We start from the raw sequence: 17267 nt of genomic DNA, 5'->3' as shown, positions 1-17267 counted from the left end.
TGTCTTGAAATGTCACAGGTCAGTGAGGGTCTGAAGTATCTATGAGAGGAAACAAACTGAAAATAAGTTTCCATATTACTAATGCTTCCAGATAAGAAATTATTTTGATTTTTTTTTGAAAACTCACCATTTAAGTGTATCATATATGTCACTTGAAGCCACTTCAACACACAAGAGAAGAACAGAAAGTCTTTTTCTTACAACAGAAAAATCTGTTGTAAGAAAACAGCACATCTTCAGAGGTTTTCCAATAGAAGTCTGTCCAGAATCCTCATTTTGAACTACAAGTGAAATCTAGGCAGGACCTTGTATCAGCAACCAGAGCACACATGCCTAGGATAAAACTACACATGAGATAACGTGTGTATGAAAACCCTCTTGCTTAATTAAAATAACCAATTATATGACCACTTGGACTCTATTATAAATTCTTCAGAAACTATTAAGCATTTTGAGGGATGATGAGAAAAAGAAGCATTGTAAATTGTTACTAATAATGTAAACAGATAAGAAAAAAGGCAAATGACAAGGGGAAAAAAAAACATAAAAGAGGAGAGCCAAGGAAGCATAAGACAATAGACATACAGTTATGTTTACCAGCAGCTATAGCTCTCAGTTGATGTAAAATGCAAAACATTATAAAATTAAAAACATCTATAAGTGGAGTGGGTAAAAGGAAATGTTTATTAAACAAACATATGGTATCTTCTCTTATTCTACTTCATTCCACTTCTAAGGAATTAATATTGCACTAATTTTTCCCATCATCAGATTCATATTAAAGTAGGAAAAGTACAGGGCAAACAAGACACATTTATTTCTACAATCATACAATTATGAAAATATAACTCATTATGTACTTAAATGCAAAACAGATCTGCCACAAATTTTTGTGTTATATATTTCCAGAAGTAAAACAATGAGACTGGAGAGGGGGTGAAAGGCAGAGAAGGAAGCAAATTCATTTGGCTGAAAATTTCTCAATATAAAAAGTATGACTAGATCTGGTTGAAAAACTTAATGTAACATTTTAAAATTGTTCTGTAAAAGTAACTATATCATCTCCTCTAAATTATTCCTATGATGTCAACTTAACATTTTTGGGATTGACATATAGAGTTTCACAAAATGTAAAGTTAGGCATTTAACAAAATCTTTACATGAGCTATTTTCACATTTTACACATCTTTTAATAAAGAGAGCCCTTTGTATTTGAAGACATAAGCTATTTTATAAAATGAAACTCTATTTATCTGTGTTGAATCTATTAGAAGTCTGCAAATAAGTAGTAATTTTCAAACTGCCTAGTGCTAGTATATCCCCAATTACATGTTACATAATTCATTCATTTTTGCAGGGTTAGTAATGTGAATCATAGAAACTAAAAAACATTACCAAAATAAAATAACTTATACTCTAGGAGAAGAGACATGGTAAATGCAGGACATTAATTTTTGTACATTATGAACTCTGTAAAGATCATTTAAAAAAACTTTATTTTTCTTAGTATCTTTGAAACATCTGGTAAGTGCAATTTTAAGTACTAACTACTAACTTTTGAGGAGCAACCATGAATTGCCTATTTCCAATAACTACAGTGACGAGCTTTTGATAAATCATTGAAGCAAATGAAAATAAAATCTACCTTTATTATTGCTTTCTGTAAAAGCAGTATAGGAAAATAAAAATATTTACAATGGTAACATTACAAAATCATTTCACAAAAGTATAAACAAACCCATAGGACTTTCTATGTAGTATGTTAAAAATAATCTGTACAGTCCAATAGTGCAACTTCCTATATGGAATACCAAAACAATGAATTGTTAATGTCAAAAATATGTGCACTTATTACTATGGTGACCAAAACAGTCTAGGGATGAAGAAAATAAAAGCTCCTTTTGCAAGAATATTTATTATCTATACCACACCTTTTTCAAAATTATTTAAAGTGCCTTTGGCTTCAAAGAGCAATTAATCCAAGAGCGATTGCCCTAAATTTATTAATAAACGGAAATTCTGCGTTCAGTTGACCTAAACTGTACTATACAGCAACGCCTAATCAAGTTATTACTATTTAAATGACTGGAAACAAGACCTCTGCTCTCTACTTGGATTATATACTGATCAATTTTATGACCTTATTGTAAGTTTATTAGTATATCTACATAAACGTCACTAAAAACTATTTTTAAATCATCTCTATACACAGTTAGACACTAATTTCATTTACAGTCAAAACTGTTCAGGGTCATCTTGACAACACATAAATTATTTTTCCTTTGTCACTTGTGTAATTTTTTTTACAATTATTACATCAGTCAGTACTAATCAGATGACTTCTTTACAAATGGAGTTTTATTTCACATTACTGAAATAGCACTGACTCTCCAACTACTCCAACTAATAACACAGAAGCGCTGTAACTACCCACACTGCACATTCTACTAGTTTACCTCTAACGCTCAGACCTGTTTAATCAATTTCCTTTTTAAGGAGACTGTCAACTTTAACAATAGAATAAGCGATATAATATCAAGACACAACGGTGAGTACTCGCCACATACTCTGAATCACGGCAGATATATGAGGCCACTTCCATTACACATTTTTGACAGTTTCTGAATCACAGTTTCAAACCACGAACCTTGTGGCTGTCCTTGGTGCTGAAACGCACTCTTCTGCCCCTTCACTGAAAAAAAAAACTGTCACTTCAAATTCCATTTTGAAAGGATAAAAAGACTTCAAAATGTAGGAAGTCTGAAGATGTGAGGTTCAAAAAGGAACTAGTAAGTTTCCCGGCAGAGACCGCTAACGAGTGTGTGCTGGGGGCAGGGGGCAACGCTGGAAACATCCCGAGGGCTTTCGCCAGGAGACCCAGGAAAGCGGGACTGCGGCAAAGATCGGAAACACCTGGTCCGGAGCAGGAGACGCCGGCGTGAACGGCGCCCTCGCGGGGCAACCCTTCGGCGGGAGCCGGGCGGACGAGGACGGTGAGGGGATCCACAGCCAGGGACCACGGCGACTTCCCCAGCCAACCCGCGAGCCCCGGGGTCCTTTTGTTTCTGGGGTCTGAGGGGAGAGTGGGTGCGCGAAGGGGAGCCCCCACCAGCGTTCAACTGCACAAGGGGGACAACAAAAGACCCTACCGCCCGGGCGAGCAGGGTCGGCTGGAGCCCCAGTGGCCGCGGCGTCTGGCAGCGGGCTTTACCCCCACCCCCGCCAATCCTCACCGTCCCGGCCGCTCTTACCATCTCGGTCGCACAGCTGAATGGCCTCCAGGCTGAGGTTTTTGATCACCTCCTCACAGGGGCTGGTGGGGCTGTTGAGGGCATGATCCAGGCGCGGCACCTCCATTTTTCCAACCCCCTTCTCACGTCCGCCTGCTTCGTATCCAGGCTCTCTCCGAGGACCGTGTGGGAGAGAAGGGCGGGAAAGGAAAGGGGAGTGGCGGATGAGAGGGAGGTGGCCTGGGACGCGGCGCTGAGGGGCCGATGCTGAGCCGCCGGGCTGGAGAGCCGCTGCCGAGGCGACGGCAGTGGCTGGAGCTCCACGGAGCGTGCGGCTCTGAGAGACCGAGACAGACCCGGCGCGAGCGCAAGAGGCGGCGCGCGCCCGGCGGGGAGGAGACGCGGCGCGCGGGGAACGTGAGGGAGAAGGCACGGGGCGCGCACGCGCGCGAGAGGACGCTCCCACCTGCTGGCGCGCCGCGCTCGCCTCTGTCTCTTCCCCGCCCCCACCCCACGCCCGGTCATCCCGCGCGCACGCGCCCCCGGCTGCCCTCGCGTCTTGGCGCCCGCAACCCCGCGCGTGAGTCTTCGGTCGGTGGAGCGCACGGGAACAGCAGGCGTCAAGGGGGGTCGGGGAGGCGCTCGCTTTCTCCCTTCTCTCCTAGTGAGGGCGGTTCGGCGTTCTTTTCCCTCCTCACAGTGTCAGTCGGAACCAGGTTAGCACTGCGGCGTCTGCACGAGTTGGTGAGAGTGAGCAGTTTTGTTTATCAACGATTGGAGAAATGAGGGTCCAGACCCTTTTATATCGGGCGTTGGAACTACCTTCGCCGCGTCAAGGCCCCCGGCTACTCGCCTCCCCAAACCTACATGTTCAGCCTGCCATTCCTCAGAAACAGCTACGTCTGTCCGAGAAATGAGCATATCAACTGAGGAATGGCGCGGTTTAGGGACAGGATTTTGGTCATCCTAAAGGAGGGACAAACAGGGGAATTGAGACCTGCCAGAAAAGTAAGGGAACGAAGAGATGCTTGCCAGCCTGCTGGAAAGGCAACAAGCGTGCTTCGGGGACACCAGCCCCTGATTGCTCAGGCTTTGCAGAATAGCGTCATTCATTCATCCATTTATTCACCCACCGAATAACTAGTAAGTGCTAACTCTGTGCCAGGCTTTGTTCTGGGCGCCAGTGAAGGGTGAAAAGACAGTACCTGCCCTCAAGGATATGGAAGAAGCCTTTTCCTCGTGGAAAATGGCCTTACTTAAGCCACCCTAAACTTGTCTGCTTATTGTTTTTAACGTCACTTAAGATTTAGCAATAACTCAGTGAAGGTGCAAATAATTTTAAAAGAAAATAGGTGTAGGTCACTGCTGATTGATCTCTGTTGCCATTTGCTTCTTTGGAATAGTTTTTGGTTTTACTGCTATCTCGGTATCAAAAAAATAGTGCCCACTCCTCTTTTGAGTATATATTCTTAAAAGAAATTAAAGTCTCTTCATGTTCTTTCCAATTTCAAACCTAAATGTTAGTAACAGTTTACACAAAGATTCCTGTGTGTTATCCGTTCTAGTCACATCCATTTAGCCATGACATGACTAAATCTAGTTAATTGAAGCCTCATAAAACAGATGAACCAGCTTAAGGTAAAATAAGCCTGTGAGAAAATTTGGCACAACTGCAAGTTGTTAAAAATTTGTGGAAGATAATTGGGTATCATAAAGTGAAATGTCCTCATTATGAACCTAGATATTAATGAAGATGGATCTCCTTCATGTAGTTTGAAAGCTTTTGAGTCAAGGTAGGGGGGTCCTCAAGGAGAGAATAAATTATTACTTGTCAAGAAATATGACAAGATGGTGCTTATTGGTGAATTTCCTGTGTTCCAAGGTCTGGCTCTGGAGGACTAGAAATTGATATTGTCAGCCCAACTGCAGGATAGTGTTAAATTTCATAGTAGCGTTAAGTTCACAAATCTTAAAAGGAACTGTGTAAGCTAGATTACGAATTTATTGGTTTACAGATGAGAAATATAACTCATGCTGCTGCTAAGGCACTTCAGTTGTGTCCGACTCTGGGCGACCTCATAGACAGCAGCCCACCAGGCTCCCCCGTCCCTGGGATTCTCCAGGCAAGAACACTGGAGTGGGTTGCCATTTCCTTCTCCAATGCATGAAAGTGAAGTTGCTCAGTTGTGTATGACCTTCAGCGACCCCATGGACTGCAGCCCACCAGGCTCCTCCATCCACGGGATTTTCCAGGCAAGAGTACTGGAGTGGGGTGCCATTGCTTTCTCTGAATATAATTCATACATATAATTAAAAGTATTCTCAGGTGGTGCTAGTGGTAAACAATCCACCTGCCAAGGCAGGAGAAGCAAGACAGGCAGTTCTATCTCTGGGTCAGGAAGATCCTTTGGAGTAGGAAATGGCAACCCACTCCATTATTCTTTCCTGGAAAATCCCATGGACAGAGAAGCCTGGCAGCCTACAGTCCATGGGATCACAAAGAGCTGGGCACGACTGAGCAGGCACACACACATATACACACATGACTCATATATTTAGGAATCATCTTATATGTCCAAGGATACATAAGTACATAGTACATAAGATGTTGTAAGCTATGAGTTCAAATCTTAACAGGAAAGATATACATTTAAAAAGTAAAATGAGTATTATGAAAGCAAGTATGGGAGCTTGTGGAAGCACACACAGGGTCCACTGTAGCCTGATTAGTTAGGAAAGCCTCTAAAAGGATTTTATTTTAAGGGAATGGAAAATGGTCAAAAGACTTTGATAAGGAAATTACCATGAACAGATTGTCAGACAGAATATTTGTATAATGGGAAAGGGGGTAATGTTTTGAGAAGTATTAATGGTGACTTTCTGGGCATAAGACCATTCTATCCAAAGGACCTTCTGCTGAGGATTTAGATTATTACATAAGAAAATGAAACTTTTCTATTTTTCTTCTCATACCTAAATTTCAGTGTGAGTAATTCCAGTCCCCATATATTTGAAACATCATTTAATTGTTAGCTTGAGCTGCCCACTATTACAGTCAAAATCCTACCAGTAATTCAAGCTCTGACTCAAGTGGTACATATAGATTATTCCCACTGCCAGAAATCCCTGTTTTATTTACACAGGGCTTTGTTTATAATTTACAAAATCACACTATGATTTCTAAGTTATTATTAGACATGAAGAATCAGGCTCAAATTTGAAAATGATCTTAAATATATCCCATTTCAATCCCTTCTTCACTGTTCAAGCCCTTGACAATAAGTTGTTTACCTTTTAAGAAATGGTAAATTAAAATCCTAATGAAATAACCTTAACTCTTACTCTGAGCTCAAACATGCCTACTGTGAGGTCAATACAAAGGTCTTAATTTTCTCCTCTGTTGGTCATACACAATAATGATAATCCCTCTTCCTTCTGCCCATATATATTCAGTTCTTTAGATAAATGCTCCTAGTTCTTTCAAACATTTTTGATACTGTGTTGTTTTGAGTCCGTCTGTCGCTCTGAACACACTTCTCTGGATAACTCTAACTTCTGTAGGAGTTCATAGGTGAACATACTAGGTGTGGAAATATTATATATTTAATTCAGTTCAGTCGCTCAGTTGTGTCCGACTCTGCGACCCCGTGAACCTCAGCATGCCAGGCCTCGCTGTCCATCACCAACTCCTGGAGTCCACCCAAACCCATGTCCATTGAGTCGGTGATGCCATCCAACCATCTCATCCTTTCGTCCCCTTCTCCTCCCACCTTCTATCTTTCCCAGCATCAGGGTCTTTTCAAATGAGTCAGCTCTTCACATCAGTTGGCCAAAGTATTGGAGTTTCAGCTTCAACATCAGTACTTCCAATGAACACCCAGGACTGATCTCCTTTAGGATGGAATGATGGTTGGATCTCCTTGCAGTCCAAGGGGCTCTCAAGCTTCTCTAACACCACAGTTCAAAAGCATCAATTCTTCAGTGCTCAGCTTTCTTTATAGTCCAACTCTCACATCCATACATGACCACTGGAAAAACCATAGCCTTGACTAGCCAGACCTTTGTTGGCAAAGTAATGTCTCTGCTTTTTAATATGCTGTCTATGTTAGTCATAACTTTCCTTCCAAGGAGTAAGTGTCTTTTAATTTCATGGCTGCAGTCACCAACTGCAGTGATTTTGGAGCCCAGAAAAATAAAGTCAGCCACTGTTTCCACTGTTTGCCCATCTATTTGCCATTAAGTGATGGGACCAGATGCCATGATCTTAGTTTTCTGAATGTTGAGCTTTAAGCCAACTTTTTCACTGTCCTCTTTCACTTTCATCAAGAGGCTCTTAGTTCTTCTTCACTTTCTGCCATAAGGGTGGTGTCATCTGCACATGTGAGGTTATTGATATTTCTCCAGGCAATCTTGATTCCAGCTTGTGCAATTGTATTACAAATACATGTAAAGAAATACCCAGTAGTCTATTACTGTCTTTGCTTTATATGCCAGACATCTTTAATGCAGCCCAGGAACACATTAATTTCTGACAGTTTTATCACTTTGCTTATACATCCTGAGCTTACAATAACATAAAACGCATTCTTCCTTAACATTTCTTATTTCCCCCTTGAAGTTGTAAGTTTTGAGTACATAATATATGTGTGCATAGAGAAGATACTTCAGTACAATTGATGAGTTACTTGATTGAAATTCATTTAGTACTTTTAATGTGTTTAATTGTAATGTTGCAGCTAGCCTAGAATTTTGTCATACCTAAAGAAAAAGTAGGTTACAATGTCCTTTAGGTAAGTTTGTCAGTGCAAAGGTCATTTAAGACCCAACCCACAGCTATAGGCACCATCCAGCTTTTAAAATTACTAGGCAGAGGGCAAAGAGAGAACCAATACCATAGGTTGGAGCAAACTTGGAAAAATGCATAGCAAATACAGAGTGGCTTTTCTTTATCTCACAACATTACCATAACTTTTTCTTTTTTCTTTTATTTTTACTTTATTTTTTTTATTTTTTTAATTAATTTTATTTTATTTTTAAACTTTACATAATTCTATTAGTTTTGCCAAACATCAAAATGAATCTGCCATAGGTATACATGTGTTTCCCACCCTGAACCCTTCTCCCTCCTCCCTCCCCATACCATACCTCTGGGCCGTCCCAGTGCACTAGCCCCAAGCATCCAGTATCGTGTATCGAACCTGGACTGGCGACTCGTTTCATATATGATATTTTACATGTTTCAATGCCATTCTCCCAAATCCTCCCACCCTCTCCCTCTCCCACAGAGTCCAAAAGACTGTTTTATACATCAGTGTCTCTTTTGCTGTCTCGCACACAGGGTTATTGTTACCATCTTTCTAAATTCCATATATATGCATTAGTATACTGTATTGGTGTTTTTCTTTCTGGCTTACTTCACTCTGTATAATAGGCTCCAGTTTCATCCACCTCATCAGAACTGATTCAAATGTATTCTTTTTAATGGCTGAGTAATACTCCATTGTGTATATGTACCACAGCTTGCTTATCCATTCATCTGTTGATGGACATCTAGGTTGCTTCCATGTCCTGGCTATTATAAACAGTGCTGCGATGAACATTGGGGTACACGTGTCTCTTTCCCTTCTGGTTTCCTTAGTGTGTATGCCCAGCAGTGGGATTGCTGGATCATAAGACAGTTCTATTTCCAGTTTTTTAAGGAATCTCCACACTGTTCTCCATAGTGGCTGTACTAGTTTGCATTCCCACCAACAGTGTAAGAGGGTTCCCTTTTCTCCACACCCTCTCCAGCATTTATTACTTGTAGACTTTTGGATCGCAGCCATTCTGACTGGTGTGAAATGGTACCTCATAGTGGTTTTGATTTGCATTTCTCTGATAATGAGTGATGTTGAGCATCTTTTCATGTGTTTGTTAGCCCTCTGTATGTCTTCTTTGGAGAAATGTCTATTTAGTTCTTTGGCCCATTTTTTGATTGGGTCATTTATTTTTCTGGAGTTGAGCTGTAGGAGTTGCTTGTATATTTTTGAGATTAGTTGTTTGGCAGTTGCTTCATTTGCTATTATTTTCTCCCATTCTGAAGGCTGTCTTTTCACCTTGCTAATAGTTTCCTTTGTTGTGCAGAAGCTTTTAAGGTTAATTAGGACCCATTTGTTTATTTTTGCTTTTATTTCCAATATTCTGGGAGGTGGGTCATAGAGGATCCTGCTGTGATGTATGTCAGAGAGTGTTTTGCCTATGTTCTCCTCGAAGAGTTTTATAGTTTCTGGTCTTACGTTGAGATCTTTAATCCATTTTGTGTTTATTTTTGTGTATGGTGTTAGAAAGTGTTCTAGTTTCATTCTTTTACAAGTGGTTGACCAGATTTCCCAGCACCACTTGTTAAAGAGATTGTCTTTAATCCATTGTATATTCTTGCCTCCTTTGTCAAAGATAAGGTCTCCATATGTGCGTGGATTTATCTCTGGGCTTTCTATTTTGTTCCATTGATCTATATTTCTGTCTTTGTGCCAGTACCATACTGTCTTGATAACTGTGGCTTTGTAGTAGAGCCTGAAGTCAGGTAGGTTGATTCCTCCAGTTCCATTCTTCTTTCTCAAGATCGCTTTGGCTATTCGAGGTTTTTTGTATTTCCATACAAATTGGGAAATTATTTGTTCTAGCTCTGTGAAGAATACTGTTGGTAGCTTGATAGGGGTTGCATTGAATCTATAAATTGCTTTGGGTAGTATACTCATTTTCACTGTATTGATTCTTCCAATCCATGAACATGGTATATTTCTCCATCTATTAGTGTCCTCTTTGATTTCTTTCACCAGTGCTTTATAGTTTTCTATATATAGGTGTTTAGTTTCTTTAGGTAGATATATTCCTAAGTATTTTATTCTTTCCGTTGCAATGGTGAATGGAATTGTTTCCTTAATTTCTCTTTCTGTTTTCTCATTATTAGTGTATAGGAATGCAAGGGATTTCTGTGTGTTGATTTTATATCCTGCAACTTTACTATAGTCATTGATTAGTTCTAGTAATTTTCTGGTGGAGTCTTTAGGGTTTTCAATGTAGAGGATCATGTCATCTGCAAATAGTGAGAGTTTTACTACTTCTTTTCCAATTTGGATTCCTTTTATTTCTTTTTCTGCTCTGATTGCTGTGTCCAAAACTTCCAAAACTATGTTGAATGGTAATGGTGAAACTGGGCACCCTTGTCTTGTTCCCTACTTTAGGGTAAATGCTTTCAATTTTTCACCATTGAGGATAATGTTTGCTGTGGATTTGTCATATATAGCTTTTATTATGTTGAGGTATGTTCCTTCTATTCCTGCTTTCTGGAGAGTTTTTATCATAAATGGATGTTGAATTTTGTCAAAGGCTTTCTCTGCATCTATTGAGATAATCATATGGTTTTTATTTTTCAATTTGTTGATGTGGTGTATTACATTGATTGATTTGCAGATATTGAAGAATCCTTGCATCCCTGGGATAAAGCCCACTTGGTCATGGTGTATGATCTTTTTAATCTGTTGTTGGATTCTGATTGCTAGAATTTTGTTAAGGATTTTTGCATCTATGTTCATCAGTGATATTGGCCTGTAGTTTTCTTTTTTTGTGGCATCTTTGTCAGGTTTTGGTATTAGGGTGATGGTGGCCTCATAGAATGAGTTTGGAAGTTTACCTTCCTCTGCAATTTTCTGGAAGAGTTTGAGCAGGAAAGGTGTTAGCTCTTCTCTAAATTTTTGGTAGAATTCAGCTGTGAAGCCGTCTGGACCTGGGCTTTTGTTTGCTGGAAGATTTTTGATTACAGTTTCAATTTCCGTGCTTGTGATGGGTCTGTTAAGATTTTCTATTTCTTCCTGGTCGAGTTTTGGAAAGTTGTACTTTTCTAAGAATTTGTCCATTCTTCCATGTTGTCCATTTTATTGGCATATAATTGTTGATAGTACTCTCTTATGATCCTTTGTATTTCTGTGTTGTCTGTTGTGATCTCTCCATTTTCATTTCTAATTTTATTGATTTGATTTTTCTCCCTTTGTTTCTTGATGAGTCTGGCTAATGGTTTGTCAATTTTATTTATCCTTTCAAAGAACCAGCTTTTGGCTTTGTTGATTTTTGCTATGGTCTCTTTTGTTTCTTTTGCATTTATTTCTGCCCTAATTTTTAAGATTTCTTTCCTTCTACTAACCCTGGGGTTCTTCATTTCTTTTCTAGTTGCTTTAGGTGTAGAGTTAGGTTATTTATTTGACTTTTTTCTTGTTTCTTGAGGTGTGCCTGTATTGCTATGAACTTTCCCCTTAGGACTGCTTTTACCGTGTCCCACGGGTTTTGGGTTGTTGTGTTTTCATTTTCATTCGTTTCTATGCAAATTTTGATTTCTTTTTTGATTTCTTCTGTGATTTGTTGGTTATTCAGCAGCGTGTTGTTCAGCCTCCATATGTTGGATTTTTTAATAGTTTTTCTCCTGTAATTGAGATCTAATCTTACTGCATTGTGGTCAGAAAAGATGCTTGGAATGATTTCTATTTTTTTTAATTTACCAAGGCTAGCTTTATGGCCCAGGATGTCATCTATCCTGGAGAAGGTTCCATGTGCGCTTGAGAAAAAGGTGAAATTCATTGTTTTGGGATGAAATGTCCTATAGATATCAATTAGGTCTAACTGGTCTATTGTATCATTTAAAGTTTGTGTTTCCTTGTTAATTTTCTGTTTAGTTGATCTATCCATAGGTGTGAGTGGGGTATTAAAGTCTCCCACTATTATTGTGTTATTGTTAATTTCTCCTTTCATACTTGTTAGCATTTGTCTTACATACTGTGGTGCTCCCGTGTTGGGTGCATATATATTTATAATTGTTATATCTTCTTCTTGGATTGATCCTTTGATCATTATGTAGTGACCATCTTTGTCTCTTTTCACAGCCTTTGTTTTAAAGTCTATTTTATCTGATATGAGTATTGCTACTCCTGCTTTCTTTTGGTCCCTATTTGCATGGAAAATCTTTTTCCAGCCCTTCACTTTCAGTCTGTATGTGTCCCCTGTTTTGAGGTGGGTCTCTTGTAGACAACATATGTAGGAGTCTTGTTTTTGTATCCATTCAGCCAGTCTTTGTCTTTTGGTTGGGCATTCAACCCATTTACGTTTAAAGTAATTACTGATAAGTATGATCCCATTGCCATTTACTTTATTGTTTTGGGTTCGAATTTATACACCATTTTTGTGTTTCCTGTCTAGAGAATATCCTTTATTATTTGTTGGAGAGTTGGTTTGGTGGTGCAGAATTCTCTCAGCTTTTGCTTGTCTGAAAAGCTTTTGATTTCTCCTTCATACTTGAATGAGATCCTTGCTGGGTACAATAATCTGGGCTGTAGGTTATTTTCTTTCATCACTTTAAGTATGTCTTGCCATTCCCTCCTGGCTTGAAGAGTTTCTATTGAAAGATCAGCTGTTATCCTTATGGGTATTCCCTTGTGTGTTATTTGTTGTTTTTCCCTTGCTGCTTTTAATATTTGTTCTTTGTGTTTAATCTTTGTTAATTTGATTAATATGTGTCTTGGGGTGTTTTGCCTTGGGTTTATCCTGTTTGGGACTCTCTGGGTTTCTTGGACTTGGGTGATTATTTCCTTCCCCATTTTAGGGAAGTTTTCAACTATTATCTCCTCAAATATTTTCTCATGGTCTTTCTTTTTGTCTTCTTCTTCTGGGACCCCTATGATTCGAATGTTGTAGTGTTTAATATTGTCCTGGAGGTCTCTGAGATTGTCCTCATTTCTTTTAATTCGTTTTTCTTTTATCCTCTCAGATTCATTTATTTCTACCATTCTATCTTCTAATTCACTAATCCTATCTTCTGCCTCTGTTATTCTACAATGTGTTGCCTCCAGAGTGTTTTTAATTTCATTTATTGCATTATTCATTGTATATTGACTCTTTTTTATGTTTTCTAGGTCCTTGTTAAACCTTGCATCTTCTCAATTCTTGTCTCCAGGCTATTTATCTGTGATTCCATTTTGATTTCAAGATTTTGGATCAATTTCACTATCATTATTCAGAATTCTTTATCAGGTAGATTCCCTATCTCTTCCTCTTTTGTTTGGTTTGGTGGGCATTTATCCTGTTCCTTTATCTGCTGGGTATTCCTCTGTCTCTTCATCTTGTTTAAATTGCTGAGTTTGGGGTGTCCTTTCTGTATTCTGGCAGTTTGTGGAGTTCTCTTTATTGTGGCATTTCCTCGATGTGTGTGGGTTTGTACAGGTGGCTTGTCAAGGTTTCCTGGTTAGGGAAGCTTGTGTCAGTGTTCTGGTGGGTGTAGCTGGATTTCTTCTCTCTGGAGTGCAATGAAATGTCCAGTAATGAGTTATGAGATGTCTATGGTTTTGGGGTGACTTTGGGCAGCCTGTATCTTGAAGCTCAGGGCTGTGTTCCTTTGTTGCTGGAGAATTTGCTTGGTATGTCTTGCCCTGGAACTTGTTGGCCCTTGTGTGGTGCTTGGTTTCAGTGTCGGTATGGAGGCGTTTGATGAGCTCCTGTCAATTAATGTTCCTTGGAGTCAGGAGTTCCCTGGAGTCAGGGTTTGGACTTAAGCCTCTTGCTTCCAGTTATCGGTCTTATTTTTACAGTAGTTTCAAAACTTCTCCTTCTATACAGCACCATTGATAAAACATCTACATTAAAGATGAAAAGTTTCTCTACTGTGAGGGTCGCTCAGAGAGGTTCACAGCGTTACATGGAGAAGAGAAGTGGGAGGAGGGAGTTAGAGGTGACCCAAATGAGATGAGGTGGAATCAATAGTGGAGAGAGTGGGCTAACCAGTAGTCACTTCCTTATGTGCACTCCACAACTGGACCGCTCAGAGATGTTCACAGAGTTGTACAGAGAAGAGAAGGAGGAAGGAGACAGAGGTGGCCAGAAGAATAAAAGGGGGGAATGAAAAGGAGGGAGACAGATCCAGCCAGTAATCAGTTCCCTAAGTGTTCTCCACCGTCTGGAACACACAGAAATTCACAGAGTTGGGTAGAGTAGAGAGGGGTTAGGGAGGAGACACAGGCGACCTGGTGGAGAAAAAGGAGAGTCCAAAGGGAGAGAGAGCAGTCAAGCCAGTAATCTCGCTCCCTAGTGAAAAATGGGTCCTAAAGATTGGGTTCTTAAAGGTACAAAATTGGTAACAAATACATAAAAGCAAAAATTAAAAATCTAGAGTAGAGTTTGGAATTTCAAAAATACGATGTTAATGAAAAGAAGAAGGAAAAGAAAGAGAGAAAAAAGGAACAAAGAAAAACAAACAAGGTCGCAAAAATTATAAAGAAAATACAGGTACAAAATTGATAACTAATACCAAAAAGCAAAAATTAAAAATCTAGAGTTTGGAATTTCAAAAATATGATGTTAAAGAAAAGAAGAAGGAAAAGAAAGGGAAAAAATGAACAAAGAAAAACAAACAAGGTCGCAAAAATTATAAAGCAAATACAGGTACAAAATTGATAACTAATACCAAAAAGCAAAAATTAAAAATCTAGAGTAGAGTTTGGTATTTCAAAAATACAATGTTAAAAAAAAAAGAAGAATAAGGAGAGAAAACAAACAAACAAACAAAAACAAACAATGTCGCAAAAATTATAAAGAAAATACAGGTACAAAATTGATATCAAATACCAAAAAGCATAAATTAAAAATCTAGAGTAGAGTTTGGAATTTCAAAAATACGATGTTAAAGAAAAGAAGAAGGGAAAGAAAGAGAGAAAAAACGAACAAAGAAAAACAAACAAGGTCGCAAAAATTATAAAGCAAATACAGGTACAAAATTGATAACTAATACCAAAAAGCAAAAATTAAAATCTAGAGTAGAGTTTGGTATTTCAAAAATACAATGTTAAAAAAAAAAGAAGAAGAATAAAGAGAGAAAACAAACAAACAAAAACAAACAATGTCGCAAAAATTATAAAGAAAATACAGGTACAAAATTGATATCAAATACCAAAAAGCATAAATTAAAAATCTAGAGTAGAGTTTGGAATTTCAGATATACAATGTTATATAAAAGAAGAAGAGAAAGAAACAGAAGGGAAAAAAAAGTCACAGAAATTATAAAATAAAAACTATAGGTACAAAATTTATAACATATACCAAAAAGCTAAAATTAAAAATCTAGAGTAGAGTTTGGAATTTCAAAACTACAATGTTAAGGAAAAGAAGGAAAAAAAAAAAAAAAACAAGGTCAAAAATTATATATATATATGAAGTTTGCTGAAGAAGAAAAAAATAGGGGTTTTTTTTTGGTTTTTTTTTTGTTTGTTTTTGCAAAGTAATAGGTTCTAAAAGTGAAAATTAAAGAAACAATAGAGGACTTAAAATTTTTTTAAAAGAATTTTAAAAAAAAGAAAGAAAGAATGATCGTAAAAATAGTAAAAATATATCTAGGACTTTGTCTGGTTTTGTTGTGAGTATTGTGGGTTCATTTCATTTTTGGCTAGTTCCTTGGTCTGACTTATATTTCTCAAGATCTATAGGCCCCTTCTATGTAGTCCGTAGTAACCACAGTGTTTTAATCTATTGCCTGTAGCTTTCAAGGCGTTTCCCTCTGTTATAGCTTCTTCTGTTTGCTGGTCTCTTCAGTGTCTGGTTTCCGCCCTGACACAAAGGGGACAGTGGAGGACACTTTTTTTTTTTTTTTTTTTTTTAGGCTCACTTGTTCAGTCGCGCTGTGGGGAGGGAGGGAGGGATGCTGCAAACAGATAACACTGGCGTGCACTCGCAGTGCCTCAGCCACACTGGGTCTGCCCCCGCTCAAGGCGCGTGTAGCCTCCCTGCCCACACTGCTCGGGCTCTAGGTTGTTCCACCAGGAACAATCTGAGGCCGGCCCTGGGCAGCGTGCACCTCCCAGGTCCAAGCCACTCAGGTTCAGGCACTCGGGTAGTCCTCAGAGGCGCAGACTCAGTTGGGCCTGCGTTTTGTGTTCTTCCCAGGTCCGAGCAGCTCAGGTGATGAAGTGTTTGGTGAGCACCAATGCTGCGACTTATCACCTCCCCGCCACTCGGTTATCTGGGTGTAAAACCGGCGCACCTTCTCAGGCAGATGTTGACCATCCAGACCCCCAAGAAGTTTTAGTTAGCAAAGAAGCCTGCTTACAGTTTTATAGATAATGTCTCTCTGGGGCTGCGATTGCCTCCTTCCGGCTCTGGCTGCCTGTCACCAGAGGGAGAAGGTCTGCAGGTGGCTATCTCTGTTCAGTCCTTTGTTCCATGCGCAGGCCTGGCGGTGTCTTAGGTTAGGGCTGGCTTTTCGCGTGGTAGATATCCCACAGTCTGGTTTGCTAGCCCAAATTATTTCGCTCAGATAGCGCTCAGGGTATTTAGGCCAGATTCTTACTCTAAGCGATGCAGCCCGCGCCGCGCCTCCCTGCCCAGCCCCCGCTTGCTAATGCCGTGTGCAGGCGTCTGCGCTGCTTCTCCGCTGGGGGAGTTACCGTAGGGCTTGCAATCTGTGAGTTTTAATTGTTTATTTATTTTTTCTCCCTGTTATGTTGCCCTCTGTGCTTCCAAAGCTCGGCACAGATTCGGCAGTGAGAAGGTTTCCTGGTGTTTGGAAACTTCTCTCTTTTTAAGACTCCCTTCCCGGGACGGAACTCCGTCCCTCCCTCTTTTGTCTCTTTTTTTGTCTTTTATATTTTTTCCTACCTCCTTTCGAAGGGTTGGGTTGCTTTTCTGGGTGCCTGATGTCCTCTGCCGGCATTCAGAAGTTGTTTTGTGGAATTTACTCGATGTTTAAATGCTCTTTTGATGAATTTGTGGGGGAGAAAGTGTTCTCCCCGTCCTACTCCTCCGCCATCTTGGCTCCTCCCTACCATAACTTTTTCTAAGCTTTGATTATAAATGGTGGAGTGAAAGAAAATTCATGATTGATAGAGACAAGCTTGAAAGCAACTCAGATATTCTAAATTCTTTATTTTTATTCAAGTTGAGTAGAGTCTGAGCAGGTGAAGATCAAATGAAATAATGTATATGACACTGTATATGATCTGTGAGGCATTTCAGAGAGTTAGGATATTA

The 17267-nt window shown here is 39.5% G+C and overlaps 1 protein-coding gene and 1 long non-coding RNA gene across 20 annotated transcripts in view; one reads left to right on the top strand and one right to left on the bottom strand.

Moving 5' to 3' along the window:
- Positions 1-3589, bottom strand: part of PHYHIPL (phytanoyl-CoA 2-hydroxylase interacting protein like) — a 114451-nt gene extending 110862 nt beyond the window's left edge. Inside the window, exons 1-2 of one of the 2 annotated variants that reach the window (XM_044942105.2) lie at positions 3252-3589; positions 2648-2692 (exon numbers count right to left, since the gene is read on the bottom strand). In XM_044942105.2, coding sequence (XP_044798040.1) covers positions 2648-2692; positions 3252-3357 — 151 coding nt within the window. In that variant the 5' untranslated portion in view covers positions 3358-3589. The remainder of the gene's footprint in view (positions 1-2647; positions 2693-3251) is intronic. The other variant, XM_006050667.4, reaches the window with a different exon arrangement.
- The window catches only part of LOC102399193, a 524597-nt gene continuing 510031 nt past the window's right edge, over positions 2702-17267 (top strand). For 8 of the 18 annotated variants that reach the window (XR_006550771.2, XR_006550772.2, XR_006550777.2 and 5 more), the window contains exon 1: positions 3679-3946. This is a non-coding gene — a long non-coding RNA (uncharacterized LOC102399193). Of the gene's footprint in view, positions 2994-3426; positions 3947-17267 lie in introns of those variants that run through there. The other 10 variants (XR_006640996.1, XR_006640995.1, XR_006640994.1 and 7 more) reach the window with 4 other exon arrangements.

This window comes from Bubalus bubalis, chromosome 4 (genome assembly GCF_019923935.1).
Source record: "Bubalus bubalis isolate 160015118507 breed Murrah chromosome 4, NDDB_SH_1, whole genome shotgun sequence".
In the NCBI taxonomy this organism is placed as follows: Eukaryota; Metazoa; Chordata; class Mammalia; order Artiodactyla; family Bovidae; genus Bubalus; species Bubalus bubalis.
The sequence above is the reverse complement of the archived record's forward strand: the minus strand, read 5'-3'. Positions and strand labels throughout refer to the sequence as shown.